This window comes from Plecotus auritus (genome assembly GCF_963455305.1).
Source record: "Plecotus auritus genome assembly, chromosome: 9".
NCBI lineage: Eukaryota > Metazoa > Chordata > Mammalia > Chiroptera > Vespertilionidae > Plecotus > Plecotus auritus.
The window spans coordinates 98,900,508-98,920,178 of NC_137783.1; the positions used below are offsets into that span (position 1 = coordinate 98,900,508).

The 19,671-nt window shown below is 47.5% G+C and overlaps 1 protein-coding gene across 2 annotated transcripts; it reads left to right on the forward strand.

The window, feature by feature from the left end:
* Positions 1 to 2,556: 2,556 nt before the first annotated feature.
* On the forward strand, positions 2,557 to 12,178 carry FZD4 (frizzled class receptor 4). 2 transcript variants are annotated; one of them, XM_080687558.1, is made up of 3 exons: positions 2,560 to 3,144; positions 5,750 to 7,012; positions 11,930 to 12,178. In XM_080687558.1, the coding sequence occupies exons 1-3, from the start codon at positions 2,863 to 2,865 to the stop codon at positions 12,092 to 12,094; spliced, it is 1,710 nt and encodes a 569-aa protein (XP_080543684.1). In that variant the 5' UTR covers positions 2,560 to 2,862; the 3' UTR covers positions 12,095 to 12,178. The 2 variants fall into 2 exon arrangements, with proteins under 2 accessions (XP_080543685.1, XP_080543684.1); XM_080687559.1 differs by lacking the exon at positions 11,930 to 12,178 and having other exon boundaries at positions 2,557 to 3,144; positions 5,750 to 7,787.
* Positions 12,179 to 19,671: the final 7,493 nt, after the last annotated feature.

Here is a 19,671-nt window from a genome sequence, read left to right on the forward strand (position 1 = left end):
TCGCCCAGAACATGAGTTTTCTCAAGCTGTTGTGCAAAATAAAAGAGATAATATGCATGTAAAGCATTTAACCCTTAATCTGGTATAAGTTCAATAGGAGTTATTTGTTATGATCTGTTAACAGTATTCGTTCACCCAGCACTTAATGATGTTCCCTCTATGTGCCAGGCCCCATGCAAGGGACAGCACCTGCTCCTTGTCTTCATGGAGGTCACTGTTTAATAAGCCATGTACACATATCTTTAGCGCAAAGCAAACCCTCCTATCCTCCCTGCAAGTGCCCTCAGAGAAGTGCCATTGCTCACCAACGCTGCTTTTTTGAGCAGCTCAGAATCCCTGCGATTATCTCCCTTTGAGCAGCCCTCCAAACATAGCTACCTCTACTTTGGATTTACCTAAAGTCCTCCCTGTGCATTTATCGCATTGAGTTACACTTGTCTATTTATGCTTTGTCTCCTGTGAGTCCTAGAGGGTGGGGATCATCTATTTACTTGATGCATACATCTAATGATTTATTCATCTATGTAGGCCAATGGTCTCATGCATTACTCAGCACAAGCAAACAGACGCTTTAACCCTACTGCTGAGTATGTCTATTTCCAGTGGGAAATATTCTGGAGAAATGACCCTGTTCCCCATCTCTGAAAGGCCGCTTTTGGGCCCTGGTTTGACTGATCTTTCATTTTCTATCACTTTGGTTCTAGCCTCAGTTTCTTCATCTCTTTCGGAGGCTAATGGAGTCTCCTTCCCCAGGAGATCATGATGATGATGATGATGATGATGATGATGATGATGATGATTGGAGACAGTGCAGCTTCTATGTGTACAACACGGTTCTGGTACAGAGCCAAACACCAAAAAAGTTGATTCCATTCTTTCCTTCAGCCAAGGAAATAGTTGCCAATATAAGAAAAGAAAACTAAAAATATAAAACAGAATATGAGCACCAGTGGCACAGACACCCTTCCAACTTATATTCAGCCTCTGTCATATGCCAGACTTAGCTGACGTGGGAGGATACAAACACACACAAAAACGTGGTCCCTGTCACCAACCCCAGGAAAACAGTGGCATGTGTTGGACAAAAGATCTCAGAAAAAGAGAAGAAAGCTCTTCACCCAGATCCTCAGACCTGGGCTGCTGGAGATGACTTTGGCACGGTGCTGGGAAGCAGGAGGCTGTCCCACATCAATAACTAAGGTATTCGGCACTTAACTAGACACTGAGCTAAATGACTAACAGGTATTACCTCATTTAACTCCTAGAACAACTGTGTGATGTAGACATGAGCTTCCTCATTTCATGGATGGCCAGATTGAGGCTGAGACTCACAGTACCTTGACCACAGTAAAGCAACAAGTACATGGTTTAGGAATACACCTGCTGAGGGTTTCCCTGGCCCACTTGGAAACCTGAGAGGGGGAACTAGCCCACAGCTCTGGAGAGGGGGGTGCAGGTGGGGAAAGGCTGAGAATGAGAGGGGTTAAGTTGGATTGAAACTAGGTCGCATGGTCCCCAGATCCCCAGGACCCTACGCAGAAGCAGAATAAGTTAGAAAGAGATACAGGCTGCAGGGAAGGATGCCTGGGACCCAGGAAGAGGGGAGCCCCAGTAGCTGTGCGCTTTCTAGCCTATTTCCCCCCTCCACCCCCTACCCCTTTTCTTCTCTAGAGCAGGTCGAGCCTCTCCCCTCCCGCCCTCTCTCCCTCCCAACCTTATTTAGAAACCGTGTCCCCGAGACAGGAAGGGCGGCGGGCCGAGAAGCACGGAGCTTCCCGGCTTCATTTCCTTTCGAATCCCCCTGTGGAATTTCATTTCATGCGGTGAGGAAATCGGAGCGCGAGACCCTCGGCCGCTCGGCTGCTCCGGGGCGCCTCCCCCACTCGCGGCTGGAGGCAGGAGCTCCCGGGCGCAGGTCGGCCGAGCCTGGGGGCGGGGAGAGGGGGCCGGGCTCCCACCCGAGCAAGTTAGGAGTGGAAATAGCTGCGAGGGCGGGCTGTACCAGGCACCGTGCTAAGCGTTTTTACGCTTTATCGCTAATCCTCCCACGTCTCTTTAAGGATGAGGAGAACGGCGCCGAGAGGTTGTGCAATTTGCTCAAGGTCACACAGCCGGGATTTAAAGCCACAATCTTCGTAAATCCAAATCCCGTGTTCTTTGTATAGGTTTCTCTGCCTGACGGGGAGGTGGCCGTGGACCGAGGTGACAACTGGAAAAGGAAAGGAAAGGAAGCCGACCCATTCTGGGAGTACTTCTCACCTGGGAGAGGAGGGGGCCGGCTGTCCCGGCCACAGTGACTCGACTCTATCCCTGCCCAGCCCCTGAACCCGGCGAAACGGGTGGGAGGAAAGTGAGAGCCGGGAAGCGGGGCGGGGCGCTCTGGGGAGGGAAGGGGAGGCGGGGAGGGCAGCGGGCGGGCGGGGCCTGGCCCTCCAGCGGCAGAGTGGCCCCGCCCCTCGCTGCCCACAGCACCCGGCCATTGGAGAGGCGCGCTGTCTGTCCAGCCCCGCCACCGCCCAGCGAACTTCTAGCGCCCGGGAGGGCTGGAGCAGTGAGAGCGGCGCGGCGCTGGGCGCTGGCGGGCTTCGCGGAGACCCCGAGCCGACGCGGCCGGCGCTCGGTCGGAGGCTTGCTGCCTGCAGCCATGACCCTAGCAGTCTGTCTCTCAGCCTCGCCCCGGGGAGTCTAATATCCCACACAGTTGCGCGCAGCTGCTGGAGAGCCGACCGCTGCACCCTCGTCGCCCTTGGCGCCTTATCACACTCCCTGCCCCGGAGCTGGGAGCAGCGCGACACCCGTGCAAACTGGGGGTGTCTGCTGGAGCAGCCCCCGCCGCCGCCGCTGCTGCCCCCGGCTCTGGCCATGGCCTGGCGGGGCGCAGGGCCGAGCGTCCTGGGGGCGCCCGGGGGCGTCGGTCTCAGTCTGCGGCTGCTGCTGGTGCTGCTGCTCTTGGGGCCGGCTTGGGGCTTCGGGGACGAGGAGGAGCGGCGCTGCGACCCCATCCGCATCTCCATGTGCCAGAACCTGGGCTACAACGTGACCAAGATGCCCAACCTTGTGGGGCATGAGCTGCAGACGGACGCCGAGCTGCAGCTGACAACTTTCACGCCGCTCATCCAGTACGGCTGCTCCAGCCAGCTGCAGGTGGGCGCCCCCAACCCCATCCCCCACCCCCGGCGAGACCCTTGGGCAGGGACGCCCCAAACTAACTCGGTGGAACCCTTACCAAGTCGAGGCCCCCCTGCCCGCTTTCTAGGCTGAAGGGTATAATCCTAAAAAAGTGAATTCCATCCCCACCCCCACTTGTCTGTCCCTTCTCAGGGACTGGAAGCCAAAACGTTGTGTAAGTCATCTGGCCTGCGAAAGAACCCACTCTTACACCCCGCCCTTCCGTTTTTCTCCCCTGCCCACCGTGTCTGGCCAAGCCCCTAACCCCAGTGGAGCTGAGGGTTATCTTTGCCAAGGATTCTGGCCGCCGCTGCTCAGTGGGCGAGTCCCCGGCAGGGCAGCCAGCTGCAGCTAAGACTTGGAAGGAGAGATAAGGAGCTGGGAACTTCTCCCTCACCGACCTCATTTCTCCCCCATATTTCTGGGTGGTTTGTTAAATGAAACACCACTGCCCCGTTTTCTGCGGAGTGGCCCCTAATCGTGTGGCCCGCCTGATTTTAGAGGTCATGCAGAAAGGAATGATTGCATTGGCTTGAGTTTATTCTTATCCTCAGGGTTGAAGGCAGGTTTAGTACTTGGAGGGGGAGAAAACACAGCTTGGGAAAAAGGTAGTTTGTATATTGGAAGAAGGTAGTTTGCATATTGGGAGATTGTTGTTGTTTGCAGTCATTACAAAGTTTTTAAGCTTATGTAATGATACAGAAAATGTTCATCCTACAATTATAAGTGAAGAAAGAATTTGCCTATACAAGGTGATTACAGTCTTACAAAAACAACTCCCAATTCATTGGAAAAGAAAAAGGATTGAAAGGACATTTTTTAAAAGTGTTAACACTTGTGTTTTGTTTGATGAGGCTATGAGTGATTTTATTTTATTTTATTTTTTTAATTTTAGGAAAGAGAGAGATTGGTGAAGATAGGGGATCGTTGTCCAGGCTAAAAGCTTTAGAAATCAGTGGTCCTGGTTATATCTTCTGAGAGATAAGAAACAAGCAGGCAGCTTACTTTCTAGGTGCATGTTTTTATATAGGTCATTTTAAAAGTTAGATTGTGGTTTCAGAAAGATGGTTGGGATTAGACCCGTTGCTGGTGAAGTGTCCCTTTGGAAGTTCCAGACCTTCAGAACTAGGTTATAAAAGCTTAAGAAATGATCCTCTAGCTCTCGGTTTGGAAACAGCACATATCCTGACATCAGTGGCAATTTTTTGTTGGAGAAACAGCTTTTCCAGGGATATATATTTTTAATTGCATGTATCCTGGGGAGGCAGCCAAGCTGTTTTGAAGGACAGGACTGGATCCCTTTACATGCTGGAAAATAGTTACTTGTAACTCTAGACTTCATAGACAACATCTGTAAGGAGCCAAGCAGACTGTTTATCAATGCTGGAGGAATTGAGGACAGCAACTGCACTCTCCCCTGCTGGTACTGCAGTGTCAGGGACTTAACATTTATATTTTCCTATTGTGCTTCATTATTATTCAATGTGGAAACCTGGCCAAACAAACCCCTGGTGACCAGAGACCTCAACATGCATCCCATCCTGCATCCCATCATTGGGTCTAACAGTATCTTAATTAGGATACTTTCTGTTTCGATATGAACAATAATTTTAAGGGATAAAGTACAGAAAAGAGAGAATATTAACAGGAGAAGAGGTGGGTCTGCTTTTTTTTTTTTAACCTTTATTTTTATGGTGATAAAGAAATGGGGTCCCTAACCTGTTTGGCTCACTGGATAGAGCGTCAACCTGCGGACTCAAGGGTCCCAGGTTCAATTCCGGTCAAGGGCATGTACCTTGGTTGCGGGCACATGCCCAGTAGGGAGTGTGCAGGAGGCAGCTGATCAATGTTTCTTTCTCATCGATGTTTCTAACTCTCTATCCCTCTCCCTTCCTCTTTGTAAAAAAATCTATAAAATATATTAACAAAAAAAAAAAAAGAAATGGGGATGAAAAATAAATCACCCAGCCCTAGCTGGTTTGGCTCAGTGGATAGAGCATTGGCCTTCGGACTGAAGGGTCCTGGGTTCGATTCCTGTCAAGGGCACATGCCTGGGTTGCGGGCTCGATCCCAGTATGGGGCATACAGGAGGCAGCCTATCAACGATTCTCTCTCATCATTGATGTTTCTAGCTCTCCCTCTCCTTCCTCGCTGAAATCAATAAAAATATATTTTAAAAAAAGAAAAGAAAAATAAATCACCCATCACCAAAATGACTATCATTTGATTAGTCTGTTCAGCTCTTTCAAATAGTAGCTGAAAAGGGAGGGAGAACTCCAAGTTACTCTTTTAAGGCTTATTAAGCTGTACAAAAGGGGATTATATAATTCTTTGGGTCCTTTTTATACATTTATTTATTTATGTTCCCCTGGAAAGGATTACTAGAACCCAAAGAAGAAAAGTGTGTAGGGGATTACTAGGCATCCTTGTTTGAGGTCAGCATGAATGGTCAGACTCCCTATAGGCAGGTTTAAAAGTAGTTGTGTGCTATGCCTGGAAGCATTCACAACTCAGCTTTGTGCAAGCATTTGGTCATACTTCCAAGTCACTGTTTTCTTTGCTCGTTTCATTACTTTTCCAGTTCTTCCTTTGTTCCGTGTATGTGCCAATGTGCACAGAGAAGATCAACATCCCCATCGGCCCATGCGGCGGCATGTGCCTTTCCGTCAAGAGACGCTGTGAACCTGTCCTGAAGGAATTTGGGTTTGCCTGGCCGGAGAGCCTGAACTGCAGCAAATTCCCACCCCAGAATGACCACAACCACATGTGCATGGAAGGGCCAGGTGACGAGGAGGTGCCGTTACCCCACAAAAACTCCATCCAGCCTGGGGAAGAGTGCCATTCCGTGGGAACCAACTCCGATCAGTACATCTGGGTGAAAAGGAGCCTGAACTGCGTTCTCAAGTGTGGCTACGATGCTGGCTTATACAGCCGCTCGGCCAAGGAGTTCACCGACGTCTGGATGGCCGTGTGGGCCAGCCTGTGCTTCATCTCCACCGCCTTCACAGTGCTGACCTTCCTGATCGATTCCTCCAGGTTTTCCTACCCTGAGCGCCCCATCATATTTCTCAGTATGTGCTATAATATTTATAGCATTGCTTATATTGTCAGGCTGACTGTAGGCCGGGAAAGGATATCCTGCGATTTTGAAGAGGCAGCAGAACCTGTTCTCATCCAAGAAGGACTTAAGAACACAGGATGTGCAATCATTTTCTTGCTGATGTACTTTTTTGGAATGGCCAGTTCCATCTGGTGGGTTATTCTGACACTCACTTGGTTTTTGGCAGCTGGACTCAAATGGGGTCACGAAGCCATTGAAATGCACAGCTCCTATTTCCACATTGCAGCCTGGGCCATCCCCGCAGTGAAGACTATTGTCATCTTGATTATGAGACTGGTGGATGCAGATGAACTCACGGGCCTGTGCTACGTTGGGAACCAAAACCTTGATGCCCTCACCGGCTTCGTGGTGGCTCCCCTGTTCACTTACCTGGTGATCGGAACTTTGTTCATCGCTGCAGGCTTGGTGGCCTTGTTCAAAATTCGGTCAAATCTTCAAAAGGATGGGACAAAGACAGACAAGTTGGAAAGGCTGATGGTCAAGATTGGGGTCTTCTCAGTCCTGTACACGGTTCCTGCAACCTGCGTGATTGCCTGTTATTTCTATGAAATCTCCAACTGGGCGCTTTTCCGCTATTCCGCAGATGACTCCAATATGGCAGTTGAAATGTTGAAAATTTTCATGTCTTTGCTGGTGGGCATCACTTCAGGCATGTGGATTTGGTCTGCCAAAACTCTTCACACATGGCAGAAGTGTTCCAACAGATTGGTGAATTCTGGGAAGGTAAAGAGAGAAAAAAGAGTGAATGGTTGGGTTAAGCCTGGGAAAGGCAATGAAACTGTGGTGTAAAGCTAGCCAGCCTCCACGCTTCCCAAATTTTGACGGGGGAAATGTCAGCATTTCGATGCAAATGCTACTAAAAGTTTCATGCAATGAATCTCAGTTTGAACAAACTAGCCACCCTAAGGTGACCCCCTTCACCCAATACCTTCTCCCTCTCACCCCAGCATCATAAAACTAATGATTTTGCTGCAGACTTTGGAATAATCCAAAATGGAAAAGCCAGTTAGAGGCTTTCAAAGCTGTGAAAAATCATAACATTGATCACTTTAGCAGGTCGCAACTTGGAGCGTGGAGGTCCTGCCTAGATTCCAGCGATGCTGCTTTTCCCTGAGGGGTGGGATTTGAGCTGTGAGTAGGTAACTTGCAGGGAGAAAGATTAACCTTTTTTTTTTTTTTAACTCTTTAAAATTTAAAATACTAACTGGGTCTTTCAGATAGCAAAGCAATCTATAAACACTGGAAATGCCGGGTTCAGAGACGTGTTACACGAGTTTTATAGTTTGGCTGATCTAACATAAACATTTTCTGTGGTGCATTGTCTGCTGTTTAGAACTTGAGGATTGCTCTCCCAAGAGGTGGTGTCAGAATCTTTCAGTGCCTTTGTCATAAAACAGAATTGTTTGAACAAACAAACGTACTGTACAAACACACATAAGGTATCCCGTGGATTTTTCTTCTCTCTCTTCTTCTTAAATTTCTACATGTCTGTTCGAGACTGCTGCTGTTTTGTTTTTTGTTTTATTCATCTTACATTAATAACTCAAAGTAGGCATTTTTATAGGAATTTTTGCACTGCAGTGTGCCTAATGAGGGGGAAAGGAAGGGTGATTCACTTTCTGACAATCACTTAATTCAGAGGAAAATGAGATTTACCAAGTCGACTTACCTTACCGACCCCAGAGACCTATTGCATTGAGCAATGGGGACTTAATATATTTTACTTTGTGTGATTGCATCTATGCAGACGCCAGTCTGGAAGAGCTAAAATGTTAAGTTTCTTGGCAACTTTGCATTCACACAGATTAACTGTGTAATTTGTGTGTGTGTCAATTACAATTAAAAGCACATTCTTGGACCATGACATAATAGTATACTGAACTGACTTTCAAACTGTGGTCAACTTGCATTCTCGGAATGATAGTGCCTTTTTTTTTTCTTTTAGCATAAGAATGTTATCAGAAAAGTCTGGTCTACCTGCCACAATGGGGACTTTTTCAGTGTTGTAGAGGGGACTAAGGACAGCTAATCCAACTACTTGGTGTATAATTGTTTCCCAGTAATTGGCAAAGGCTCCTTATAAGATTTCATTGGAGGCAGCGTGGCCTGGAGTATTTATATGGTGCCTAATGAATCTCCAGAATGCCAGCCAGCAGCTGATTGGTTTGTAGGGAATAAAGTGTAGACCATATGAAATGAACTGCAAACTCTAACAGCACAGGTCTTAATTGCCTTTTGCGGAGGTATCCAGAGCTTTTAAAATTTATGCTTTATGTTCCTTACAAGGGGGTACCCCCTAGCAGCCTCTCCAAAGTTGCAGTTCTTTTAAAATTGTAACTGGCCTTTCTCTTAACCCGCCTTAGGCCTTCTAATCGCCAGATCTCTGGGACAAATTGTTGACACTGTCGCAGGTTGTTCTCCTTGTAACTCTTACCTGTCTGCTTCAGTGACTACTTTGCAATGACTCCTTTATTTATTTATTTATGCCCCACTTTTAAAAAAAAACAGGTAGGAAAGCTCTTTTATCACTTCTTTTTTAATGGAAAAACATCTCGAGGGACTCAAAATTCCAAATAGGTAGGCAAATTCTGGAAATAAGCATGGCTTTTTGTTTGTTTGAGCATTATGCCCATGGTTTGACATGTTCCTTCCTTCTCCCCTCTGTTTTTGTGTCGTTCTTTAGCTGTCCGAGATGAAGATACATATAAGGCCTGTTGCAGGTTCTAGAAGGGAAAGTCTTGGGGTTTTGGAGACAATCACTAAGTAGGCACGGGGAGGGAGGGAGGGCCGGGGGGGCCTGCTTGGGTGTGCCCAGCCTGAGCACCTTGGCTGGTCTCCGGGGTCAGGGCTTCAGGAGCATGAGAAAGGGTCCTTGGAAGGACCGGTTGAACTCCATCTGAGACTACATTGCCTATGAAATGTACAGTGTGAACTCTCTGGCTGCTTGCAGACAGTTCCCATAGCTGGCCAGGGCCCTGGAGCCTGCACCCAGGGGCAGAGCCTGCCCTTACTCACGCTCTGCTCTGGTGTCTTGGGAGTTGTTCAGAGCCTCTGGCCCAGGCAAGGGAAGGACCGTGCAGCCGGGCACTGGCCTTGCTGTTAGCATGCTGGGGTCTGTAATGCAATTTTCTTTGTAATGTTTTGGCGATTGTGTGACCAAGGCAGCACCTAGCAGAGGGCACAGAGTAGGTGCTCAATATTTGTGAATGATGCAGTAATAATAATGACAATAAGAGCACTTGAGTGAACCTGGACTCTGAGTTCTGTGCCTTGACAACTTGTCTCTCTAGCAAAGCTCTTGCCTCCTGGGGGGCAGTGTACTTGACCAGAAGTGACTGTGGATGCAGGCCGGATTACTGGCCTTGGCAATGTCACAGGGTGACGGCCTTTCCTTTCACACTCCGGGCAATGGAGAGTGTTCATGGTTTCAGGAAAGGAGCTTGTGGCTAAGGAGTCAGTTACCAATTACCCTGAAGTGATTCCATCACCTCTTTCATTGGTTTTGTCTAAAAAGAAGAAAAAAAGAAAAGGTCAATTATTAGCACATTGCTTGAGCACCAACTGTGTGTACGGCCCTGTGGTAGGCGATGTCATGGAGGGTAAGCTCTGTTCTCACTGACCTTGACCGGGATGCTCCTAGGGCTGCTGAACTTCGCCATTGGTTTTGGGAAGGTGTGGGTGTCTCTGAATTGCCATCTCTTTCATTGTCTTCATCCCCTAAACATCCTCCTGGGTCTTTCTATCTTTGATGCCTCTCTGATCCCTTCCCAGAATTCCCTGCAAAACGATGACAGGGCTCTGACAGGAAGCATCCGCTGTTTCATGATGTGTTCCTGGAAATCCCTAGGAACACTATGAAATTGGCTGTGAGCACGTGAGCTCCCACATCTAATGTGGCTTTGGGGGTAGGCAGTTCAGGGCTTGGGGTGTTCCATGCAGCTTGCACAAGGAAATTTGCGGACAGTATCTTGCTAGGATAAACGTTAGGGTTGTTGTTGTTTTCTCTGAAGTCTAGAATACGTAGGTATACTTGTAGCTTCTTACACATGCCTTGGCCTCCGGAGATTTTATTCAGCAGAGCCTAAGGGCACCTGTCCAGCCTCCTCTCTGACAAACTCCTTTCTCCTCCCTCATTAAGGCCGAGTCTCAGGGCAGAGTGATGTGGGATAGGGTGGAACTGGCCAGAACCATCTGGTTGAGCTACTTGGTTGATTCATATCCTTTTTCCTCTATGGAGACCTGCTTCCTGCTCTCCGAGGCTGCTTCTGAGCTGGCAGCTTGCTCAGGGGCCTGAAACCTGAGAAGGGGTGACACTCTTCTCCTGAGATGCTCTCTGACTTTCCTCTCCCGGGTCACTCCCTCACCTGCACCCCCAAACCCAAAGTGCAGGAAGCTTCTGTATCCAGTTCTGAGCTGTGGCTTTACCAGCACCCCCAGCCCTGTCCTCCCTGAGCCCCCCCCCTCCTGCCCCCCCCCCCCGCCCCCCCCCCGCCGCCTCCTGGCCATTGAATTCAGTGCTTACTCAGTTGGGAGCTAAGCTGGGGCCTAAGGTCGAAAAGAGGAACTCAGCCCCGGAGGGCACTCAGTGGAGAGGGATTTCACCAGGATGGTGCAATCTTTGGATTCTGGTGAGGTGACCTCAGCAGCAGGTAGGGAAGAGAGACACAGAGCACAGACTTTCGAAACACCCTCCTCCTCCTCCCCCTCCTGCTGAATCGATCTACATCCTGAATTTCAATCTGTGATGGAGGAGATTGGAGAGAGTTGCTGTTTCAGCCAATTATGTTGAGTCACTGGACTCTGACAGTTCTTTTTTGCTCCTTTATTGTATTTGGGTTCAGAGTCCCCGGCTGGGTTTGTATCATGTCTGGCCAAGGACCCAGGTTATCATTTTTCCTCTGGGCCTAGTTCACAGATCTTGGAAACTCCTAGGAGAGCATTTTGCTCCTACCTAGGATCAGATACCAGAGGCTTAAATAATATATTTTGCTTCACTGTGGCCTGGCCAGAGCTGGACATTGCCAGGAGGGAGGTGGACCCGGATCTCCCCGGCAGGCCTTTTCTAAGCCCCGTTGCCCTAGAGTAGCTTGTTTCTGTTTCTGGTTTATCTGTTTCCCTTCTTCTTTGCACCAGCAAATTTTTTAGTATTCATCCAGGTGATTGGCAGTGGACCTGTTTACGGTCCTGTGTGAGCCTTGCCCTTCCAGCTTTTGTAGCTCCCTGGTCCCCTGTGATATTTAGTTCATGACCACTGTCATCACAGCAGACTTCTGAGAAGAGGGGCAAGAGCAAGAGCAGCTGTGCCCTGTGATGGCTGGGCCCATCTGGTCTCCCAGGTGTGCACCTATCCTGCCCTGCTGATGGGCTCCAGCCCCGACTCGGCTGTGGGCTTAGGCCGGAGCAGGCTGCTTTCTGCGTCTCTCACCATGGGGCATCTTGGTGGTTCTGAATTTTTTTCTACCTCACAGAGATGTAAGACTTTAAAAGGTCTGAGGATGAAGGCCCCTTGAGCCCATTATAGGAAGGGTGGAATAAATACCAGCTGGATCTGTGAAAAGATGAATGTGACCCAACCTGCTCGCACCACAGTGCAGCTAGTGCTCTGTGGCCCTTTCCCCTGAGCCCCGTGCCTCCCTGCAGCTCCAGCCACCTCGAGGCCAACCTGGAAACTTTCAGATGTTCGACATAGAGGTACCAGGCAAACCCGGCTACACATGCCCTGAACGCATCGCTGACCATCAAAGGAAATGGACCCTGCTTTTAAGGATGTACAAACGTGTGTCTGCATTGATGTCTGTACTGTAAATTTCTAATTTATCGCTGTACAAAAAATAAATAAACTTTGCTATTTAATTTTTGTATTAAAGGAAAATAAACTTTTGTTTATTACCTCGTGTGTGATCGGCATATTCCTGAATGTGTGCAATATCTCTGGGAAGTATACACACCGATGGAGAGCTTCTTTCTGAGAGCCTCTTTGTTTCTTTTTGCTGGGGCTGTTTTTCCCCTCTGGGGTTTCTCCTGGGTCAGCAAACCCCCAAGGTCCAAGGTCAATAGCATTTGTCACTACCGTGCTCCTCGCTAACGCCCAGGTGGTCACATGATGCTTTGGACAGAACTGTGGTTCTCAGGCTCTCATTGCCTGGCACCTCTTCTTGGTGCTTCCCGTATGTGTGGAGGTTTTTATACACCTTTCAAGTCCCTTTGACTTAATCTGCTGGCCTGACAGTGTTTCCCTATCACTGCTAGAGCTTCAGGCCTCTTAAAAGTGGCTTTTTTAATTTTTATTTTTGACTGCAGATTTTTATTTCTGGCTATACAATGGTTCTATTTTGTGTAACAGACATGGGAGTATGTATGTCTCATCAGTCAGCCAGGAAAATGACTTCTTAAGCTAATTTTATAAGTTGGGTGGTCTGTGTCCCCATATTCAGAAAAACCTCAGATGAAGCAGATTCAAAGCCATTATCAGGACATTGTCGTGGACCACACAGACAGAGGGGAAAAAGAGTCACTACCACTGGAGATGTCTGCTGATGTCCCAGAGGAGAACATTGACCCTCTTGGTTTGCCTTTTTTAAAAAATATGTTTTTATTGATTTTAGCGAGAGAGGGGGAGCAAGAGAAACATGGATCAGCTGCCTTTTGCAGGCCCTCTACTGGGGATCAAGCCTTCAACCTGGGCCTGGGCCCTGACTAGTAATCGAATGGTGACCTCTTGGTGCATGGGACGATGCTCAACCAACTGAGCCATACCAGCCAGGACCTCTTGGTTTGCCTTTTAATTGCTTTCTACCCGTTAGTTTCACCTAAGTACCACCCTGTTCTGGTGTGAGTAAAAAGCCCAGGGCACAAGGATCTGCACTACTGTTCTCTGCAGATTGCTATTGTACTTTTATCTCAAAACATAAATGAAGGGAAGCATGTAATTTAAATTCTCTTCCCTGTAAAACTGGCCATGTTTCTCATTTTATTACCTACCCATTAAGTAGTTATGAAGTTAAGGAAAGGTTAGCACAATCTGAAACGAATTCATAATCCTTTGCACTTGTAGAAATACTCTCCAAGTAGAAAATAATTTTTTTTAAAATTATTTTATTCTCATGGCATCTGTGAAGTAAGCAGAGCAGGCACTGCTTTGCTTTAGAGAGGAGGATAGAAACTCTGAGAGTGCAAGGGTACCCCAATGGGAGGTGGGATACTGGACACCAGGTCTTCTCAAGCCTTGCCCAGGGTTTCATTTTTGTTTTTCTTACAATCCATTATGGGTTGTCCACCCAAAAGACATGTTGAAGTCCTAACCACCATGCCTGTAAATGTGAACTTATTTTGAAATAGGGTCTTTACAGACAGACATCATCAATTTAAGACAAGCTTGTACTAGATTACGGCAGGCCTTAATCCAATGACTGGCCATCCTTACAATAAGAGGGACATTTGGACACGCGCACAGAGAAGAAAACACAAGTGGAGGCAGAGGCAGAGATTAGAGTGATGTAGCTGTCGGCTAGGCAAGAAACACCAAGGATTGCCAGCAACCTCCTGAAGCTAGAAGAGAGGCCTCCAATAGGAGCCAACCTTAGCAAACCTCAATTTCAGACTTCTAGGCCCCAGAACTGTGTACTCTAGTCGCACAGTTTGTTATTGCAGCCCTAGGAAACTAATACCTACTCTATTCCTCTGATTTCTTTAATCACTGCACATAGTTCATTGGAAATTGGTAAGTGCTCTAGCAGGCCATGAGCTTCTGTTTTAAGGCTTATGTAGCATAATCACTCCGATACATTTCTTTATCTGTAAGCTGAGCACCTCTAGAATAAACCCCATGACCCCTGACACTCAACTGATTTGAGCTGGTCTCTGCTGTTCTCCTGCCCAGCCACCCCCAAGGGGAGCTCTGCACACAGGGCCAAGACCTTGACTGGAATGTGGCCCCAAGGGTTTTTAGCATTTCTGTTCTGAGAACTGATTTTTTTCTCTTTCCCATTTTAGCTTTCACATGCAATCATAATTTTAAAGTTGAGCTGACTCTTGACTAAAGAGGTCAGCTTGGCCTCCTGTCTTCCAAGGTTCTGTGAACAGAAATAAACCACACTCAGAGAAGGGTGTTGTCCTAACGAGATGGTCCCAGTCCTACACTCCAGTAGGACTGGGACCATCTTGTTAAATGTTTTGAAAATGTTGGATCTGCAAAGGTTTAATCCAAAAGGCTTTCAGAATAGACGCTGGTCCCACCTGAAATTCCTAAAATCACTCTGTCCTCATCTTCTATCTCATCCTTAGGCTAAGAAAACCCATGGATTCACCCATCCACGCAGCAAAGAATTCCAACTCCTCAAGCTCCCAGGGAGAGAGAATAAAAAATAAAATGTTGTTCATTTCACATTCATTGCCTGATTTTCATCAGCCTCCCATTTCCCATAAGCACCCAAGAACCTGCTTAATCTCTTGGCTAGCCCATGTTATCAATGCCTTTCTCTTTAAGAGATTAAGTGATTGGCTATCTAAGTTTTCTAAACTGCCGGAGGGTTACATCACTTCACTTACTACGAGGTAAATGGGTAGAGTATAAAGCAAGAGATAGAATTGATAAGGCACATAGAAAATCTAGTTCCATTGTTTCCTATCATTCCCTAGCCTTTTTATGTGTTTCTCCTTGCCTGGAAACCCTTCCCTCTTTCTTCAATCAGGGTGTGTCTATTCTTCCTTCAAAAGTAGAGTCTTAGGTCATCTTTTCTAGGAAGATTTCCCTGACCCTCCCACTTGCCCTGTCCTGCCTCCCTTCCTTCTTGCCATTGGTAAGTGTACGCCTCTGCGTTTTCATTGCATGGTTTGTAATGGTCTATCCCCCCACCACACTGAGCTCACCGAGGATCACTCTGAGCACCCGAGGGTGCCTACCTGTGTGCCCTCTGAACATGAGTTTCGGGAATATCTGTGAAAGAAAGGAAGGTGGGTTAGGAGGGAGGAAGGGTTTTGCCTTGTTAGATGGGGAACCTGAGGGCCTTTGGTGACAAATGTGGCCAGCACAGGAAAGAAACCAAAGGTGACCACAAGAGCCATTACAGAGGCAGGACTTTCTGGAAACATGATTGGACAAAAGCCTCAGAGAAACTTCTCTAGCCTCCAAGATGGATTTCAGGATGATTACCTACCCGCTCTGTTGCTTATTGTTAAGTTGTCTCTCTTCCACCTTTTTTCTCCTCCTCCATCTCCTCTTCCTCCCCAACAAATATTTACTGGGAGCCTACTGTATGCAGACATTAGAGTGGGCTGGGGAAGGGAGAGAGGGATGATTGGGAAAACCGAGAAAGACAAGGTCCAACTCCGAGTCCAAGAGTGCAGATGACAAAACAGAGAAAGAATTCAGCTGTTATTAACAAGCTTAAAACTCCAAACCTGGAAAAACAAATCCTCTACTGCTTAGTAAATATTTGTTGAATAGCTGAATGAGGGTTCGTCCTGTGGCAGCCACTGTCCTGGGATGGCACTGTAGGGGACCCCAAGATAAGTAAGACACAACCCTTGCCTCCAGAAGTTCATGGCAGCAAACCACATGCCGCCCCTGTCCCTACCCCCTAAAGGATTAGCACTGCTGGTCCTATCACATTTACATCCAATTGCTTCCTAACCGAAGTTCCAGGGCCTTGTTGGTTCAGCTTGGACAGAACAGCTTCTGAGTACTCAATGGGAAAACATTTCCTGGACAGTTGTCATCTCACCATTTGATCCCTGGAAGGACACATCTGCCTCAATAGGTAAATGTGTAGTGAGGGCGTGGGGAAGAGGAAAAAGGGAGAAGGGGTGGATCCCAGAGACCATGACTCCTTAAGATTTGGTCTGCTCACCAAAACTACCCTCTGGATTCAACATGCAGAAAATACAATTTCAAACTTACTCTTCTTGGGCCATCGGAGGCATTTAATCATCAGATCAGTGAACTGCCCCCTCAGGAGCATCTTTTCCAGCATACTTGCTGATTTATAACACTTGCACCCAGTAGGTGGGTCTGTGCAGTATGTCTGCCTTGTATCCTGTGGGCCTCGTCCTCTTTCTTCTCTCCTGTCACAATTCTGTGCATCCAGAGGCCCTTCTACAGAAGTTAAACAGAGTGCATGGCCTCATTGACCCAGAGTGAGAGAGAAATGTGTGATCAACTTGGCTGAGAACTGCCTGTAGGGAGTTGCAGGGCAGTGAGTCGTTCAATGTAACTGGAACCGGAGATTCTTGGAGTGGGAGAGCAGGTGGGCAGAGTTACAAAAGGCCTCAGAGGTTGTGCTCTCCTGCACTGGGCAAAGGGGAGCCGGCTGAGTTTGAGGGCAAGGAAGGCTCACATCCCTGTGGGTGTCTTTCAGAGCTCGCCCTGGCTGTGGTCTGGGGGCTGGAGAGAAGGCAAGCTGGAGGCGGGCAGACCAGTCTGGATTGAGACATGAAGGCCTGAAGGAAGGTGATGGCAGAGAGATGGGAAGGAGGGAGCGATTTTCACAGAAACCACAACAAACTGTGTCCTCCATGGCACTGCTCAATGAGCTGAATCTTTGCTTTCTAAACTGCTGGTGTTTGCTCTGTACACCTGATATAGCACACTCCCTGCACAGCAAACACAGATAAATAACAACCTCGTCGCCACAGGGCTGGGGCGGATCACAACCCTGGCCCAGCACCCCTGGAGAGCTGGGGTCTCCCCAGTGAGACTCTCTCCCTCACAGTCCTGGATCAGCAGGACACCATTTATTGGTGGCTGAAGCAAAGGTGCCTGTGAAGAGAACCTCCTGTTTAGTTGTTTATATAGTGCAAAGGGATCCCCACCACCTCTTTCAGACTCAGTTTCCTATCAAGGCATACATCCTAGATTAGCTGATGCAAATTCCATAGTAAGGGTTTAATTTAGTACAAACTTAATCCCAGTCACGTCTCCTATCTGGATTTTATTTCTCGACACGGTTTTCCTTGCCGGCTACTGTTTGTTATCAGTACAAGTCTGGTCGGCCCAACCAGATCCACGGAAAAAGATATCACGGGCACACACATTTTTCCTAGTCCTCTTCCTCTTAAATCAGGAATTCTGTATAACATTTTCCATAAGTGAAAGAGAGAACCACTTCCTAGCTCTTTGGGTCCTTTTTTTTTTTTTCTTTTTCAAACAACAGACCTTCCTTTTGGATTTACATCAGCATTTAGCTAACTTCCTGAACACTTCACCCATTTCCTGAACTTATTCTGAGGAAGGAAAAACATCCTCCTTCAGAAATAAATGCAAATAATCGCAGAGATTATTTGTATTAAATAAATGGTGCAAATGCAATGGAATTTCCTGTTACAATGTGCGTTTACTGTGGCTATTTCAACAAGAACCCGTTTGGTGTGATCCTGTACTGTCCATCTTATTCGCAGGTAGTCTGAGGAAGTAGAACCATTATGTGGCTACGGGAGAGAGAGTTCTGAACATTTGCAATTTTTACTCTCAAAAAAAAAAATATTTTTAACTGAAAAAATCTGAACACTAGGGGGAATTGTTTTCTTCAGGTCAGCAATTTTGAAGCTTTGTTCCTTTTAAACCGGGTTTCTTGTGACACCTAGTGGTGAATAAGGGGAAAACACCATCAGTACCAACAATCGGCTCCATCCTGTCATAGCAATACTTAGAAGTTTTTATTTGGCATTTGCTTAAGAGAAAACACACCCCTTCCAAGAACTAGTTAGTGCCCACAGTGCCTAGAAATCCTAAGAAGAGCAACCCTTTTGTGTTTCTGGACATGTTCTCCTTTCTTGATTAATATTTCCTCAGAGCCAGCCCACCCCCCAAGGCTGAAAGGATTCAATTTTAAGAATGAATGAAAAAATGTGAGGCATTATAGAGGAAACACATCAGTATATCAAACTGGGTTCAGTTTTTAAATTTAAAAAAATTTAAATGTAAGTAATGTCTCTGTATTGGTGAGAAGGCCTCGTCCCATGATGCCATCTTAGTGGAGAGGAATGGTACTTTTCTGGTGAATAAATCTCATTGACATCTTAGAGATATATTTTAGGCTGATTGCCTGTCATTTCTGAATGCTTCACAGGGCCCTTCTTGTGTTCTCTCGGGTTTGGCTGCGGCTGATTTTGAAAGAGAGAGGTGATAGGGATCTCAGAGAGCCTGCTTGCTCAGTCCTTATCCCCACCCCCAGCCTCAGAGGCCATCCGGGACAGATGGATATCTGCCTCCTTGCACCATCCTCAGGAAGAGACTCCTTAATCCATCACTCAAGCTGACATTCTTCCTTAGGTTCAAACCCCTCAGTGTGATATCCAAGGTCCCAGTCTTCAACCCCCTCTTCCTCCACCAGCCTCCCCTCCCACCAGTTCCTCAGACATAGCCTAGGTTCTAGCTAATCCTGACCACTTCCAGTTCCCATACACCTCCTGAGGTCTTACCCTGTCTTCCTTTGCACATGCTGGTCTCCTCGGCCAGAAAACTGTTTCCTTCATGGCCCTGTGCTCATTTTTCAAGACCCTGTGTAGCCCGGCCGGTGTGGCTCTGTGGTTGAGCATTGACCTATGAACAAAGAAGTTGTGGTTCGATTCCTGGTCAGGGCACATGCACGGGTTGCAGGCTCGATCCCCAGTGGGGCATGTGCAGGAGGCAGCTGATCACTGATTCTCTCTCATCATTGATGTTCCCCTCTCTCTCTCTCTCTCTCTTCCTTTCCCTTCCTCTCTGAAATCAATAAAAATGTATGTTTTTTAAAAAAATCCTGTGTTGCTCTAACCGGTTTGGCTCAGTGGATAGAGCGTCGGCCTGCAAACCCGGAATCCCAGGTTCGATTCCGGTCAAGGGCATGTACCTTGGTTGCGGGCATTTCCCCAGTGGGGGGTGTGCAGGAGGCAGCTGATCGATGTTTCTCTCTCATCGATGTTTCTAACTCTCTATTCCTCTCCCTTCCTCTCTGTAAAAAATCAATAAAATATAATTAAAAAAAAAAAAAAGATCCTGTGTAACTGCTTCCTCCCCTGGGGTCCTCCCCCCACGAGGAGCTGAGAGCTACCTCCTCCAGACCACCTATCTAGCTCCAACATCTATCATTGCACGATTCACACTACTCTCTATTTTTGCTGAATCTCTGCCCTAGACATCTGCCAGCTTTTCAAGGACAAGAACTTGTGCCTGGCTTGTCTGGGTGCTCCACAAATGTTCACTTATGTCCTGACACTAGCCATTTGTGGCGCTAGGTTGCTCCTCGTGGCTACAGTGTTTTGATACGAGCAAATTAGGAGTGGAGGAACTAGTTTAAGGGTAGGGTTGACCATCAGGAGAGTCAGTCTTTGAAAATGTGTAGAACCATTTATTATCCAAGGTGACCTCAGCCTTAACCCCCTGAGGAGGAAAATGGTTTCACAGC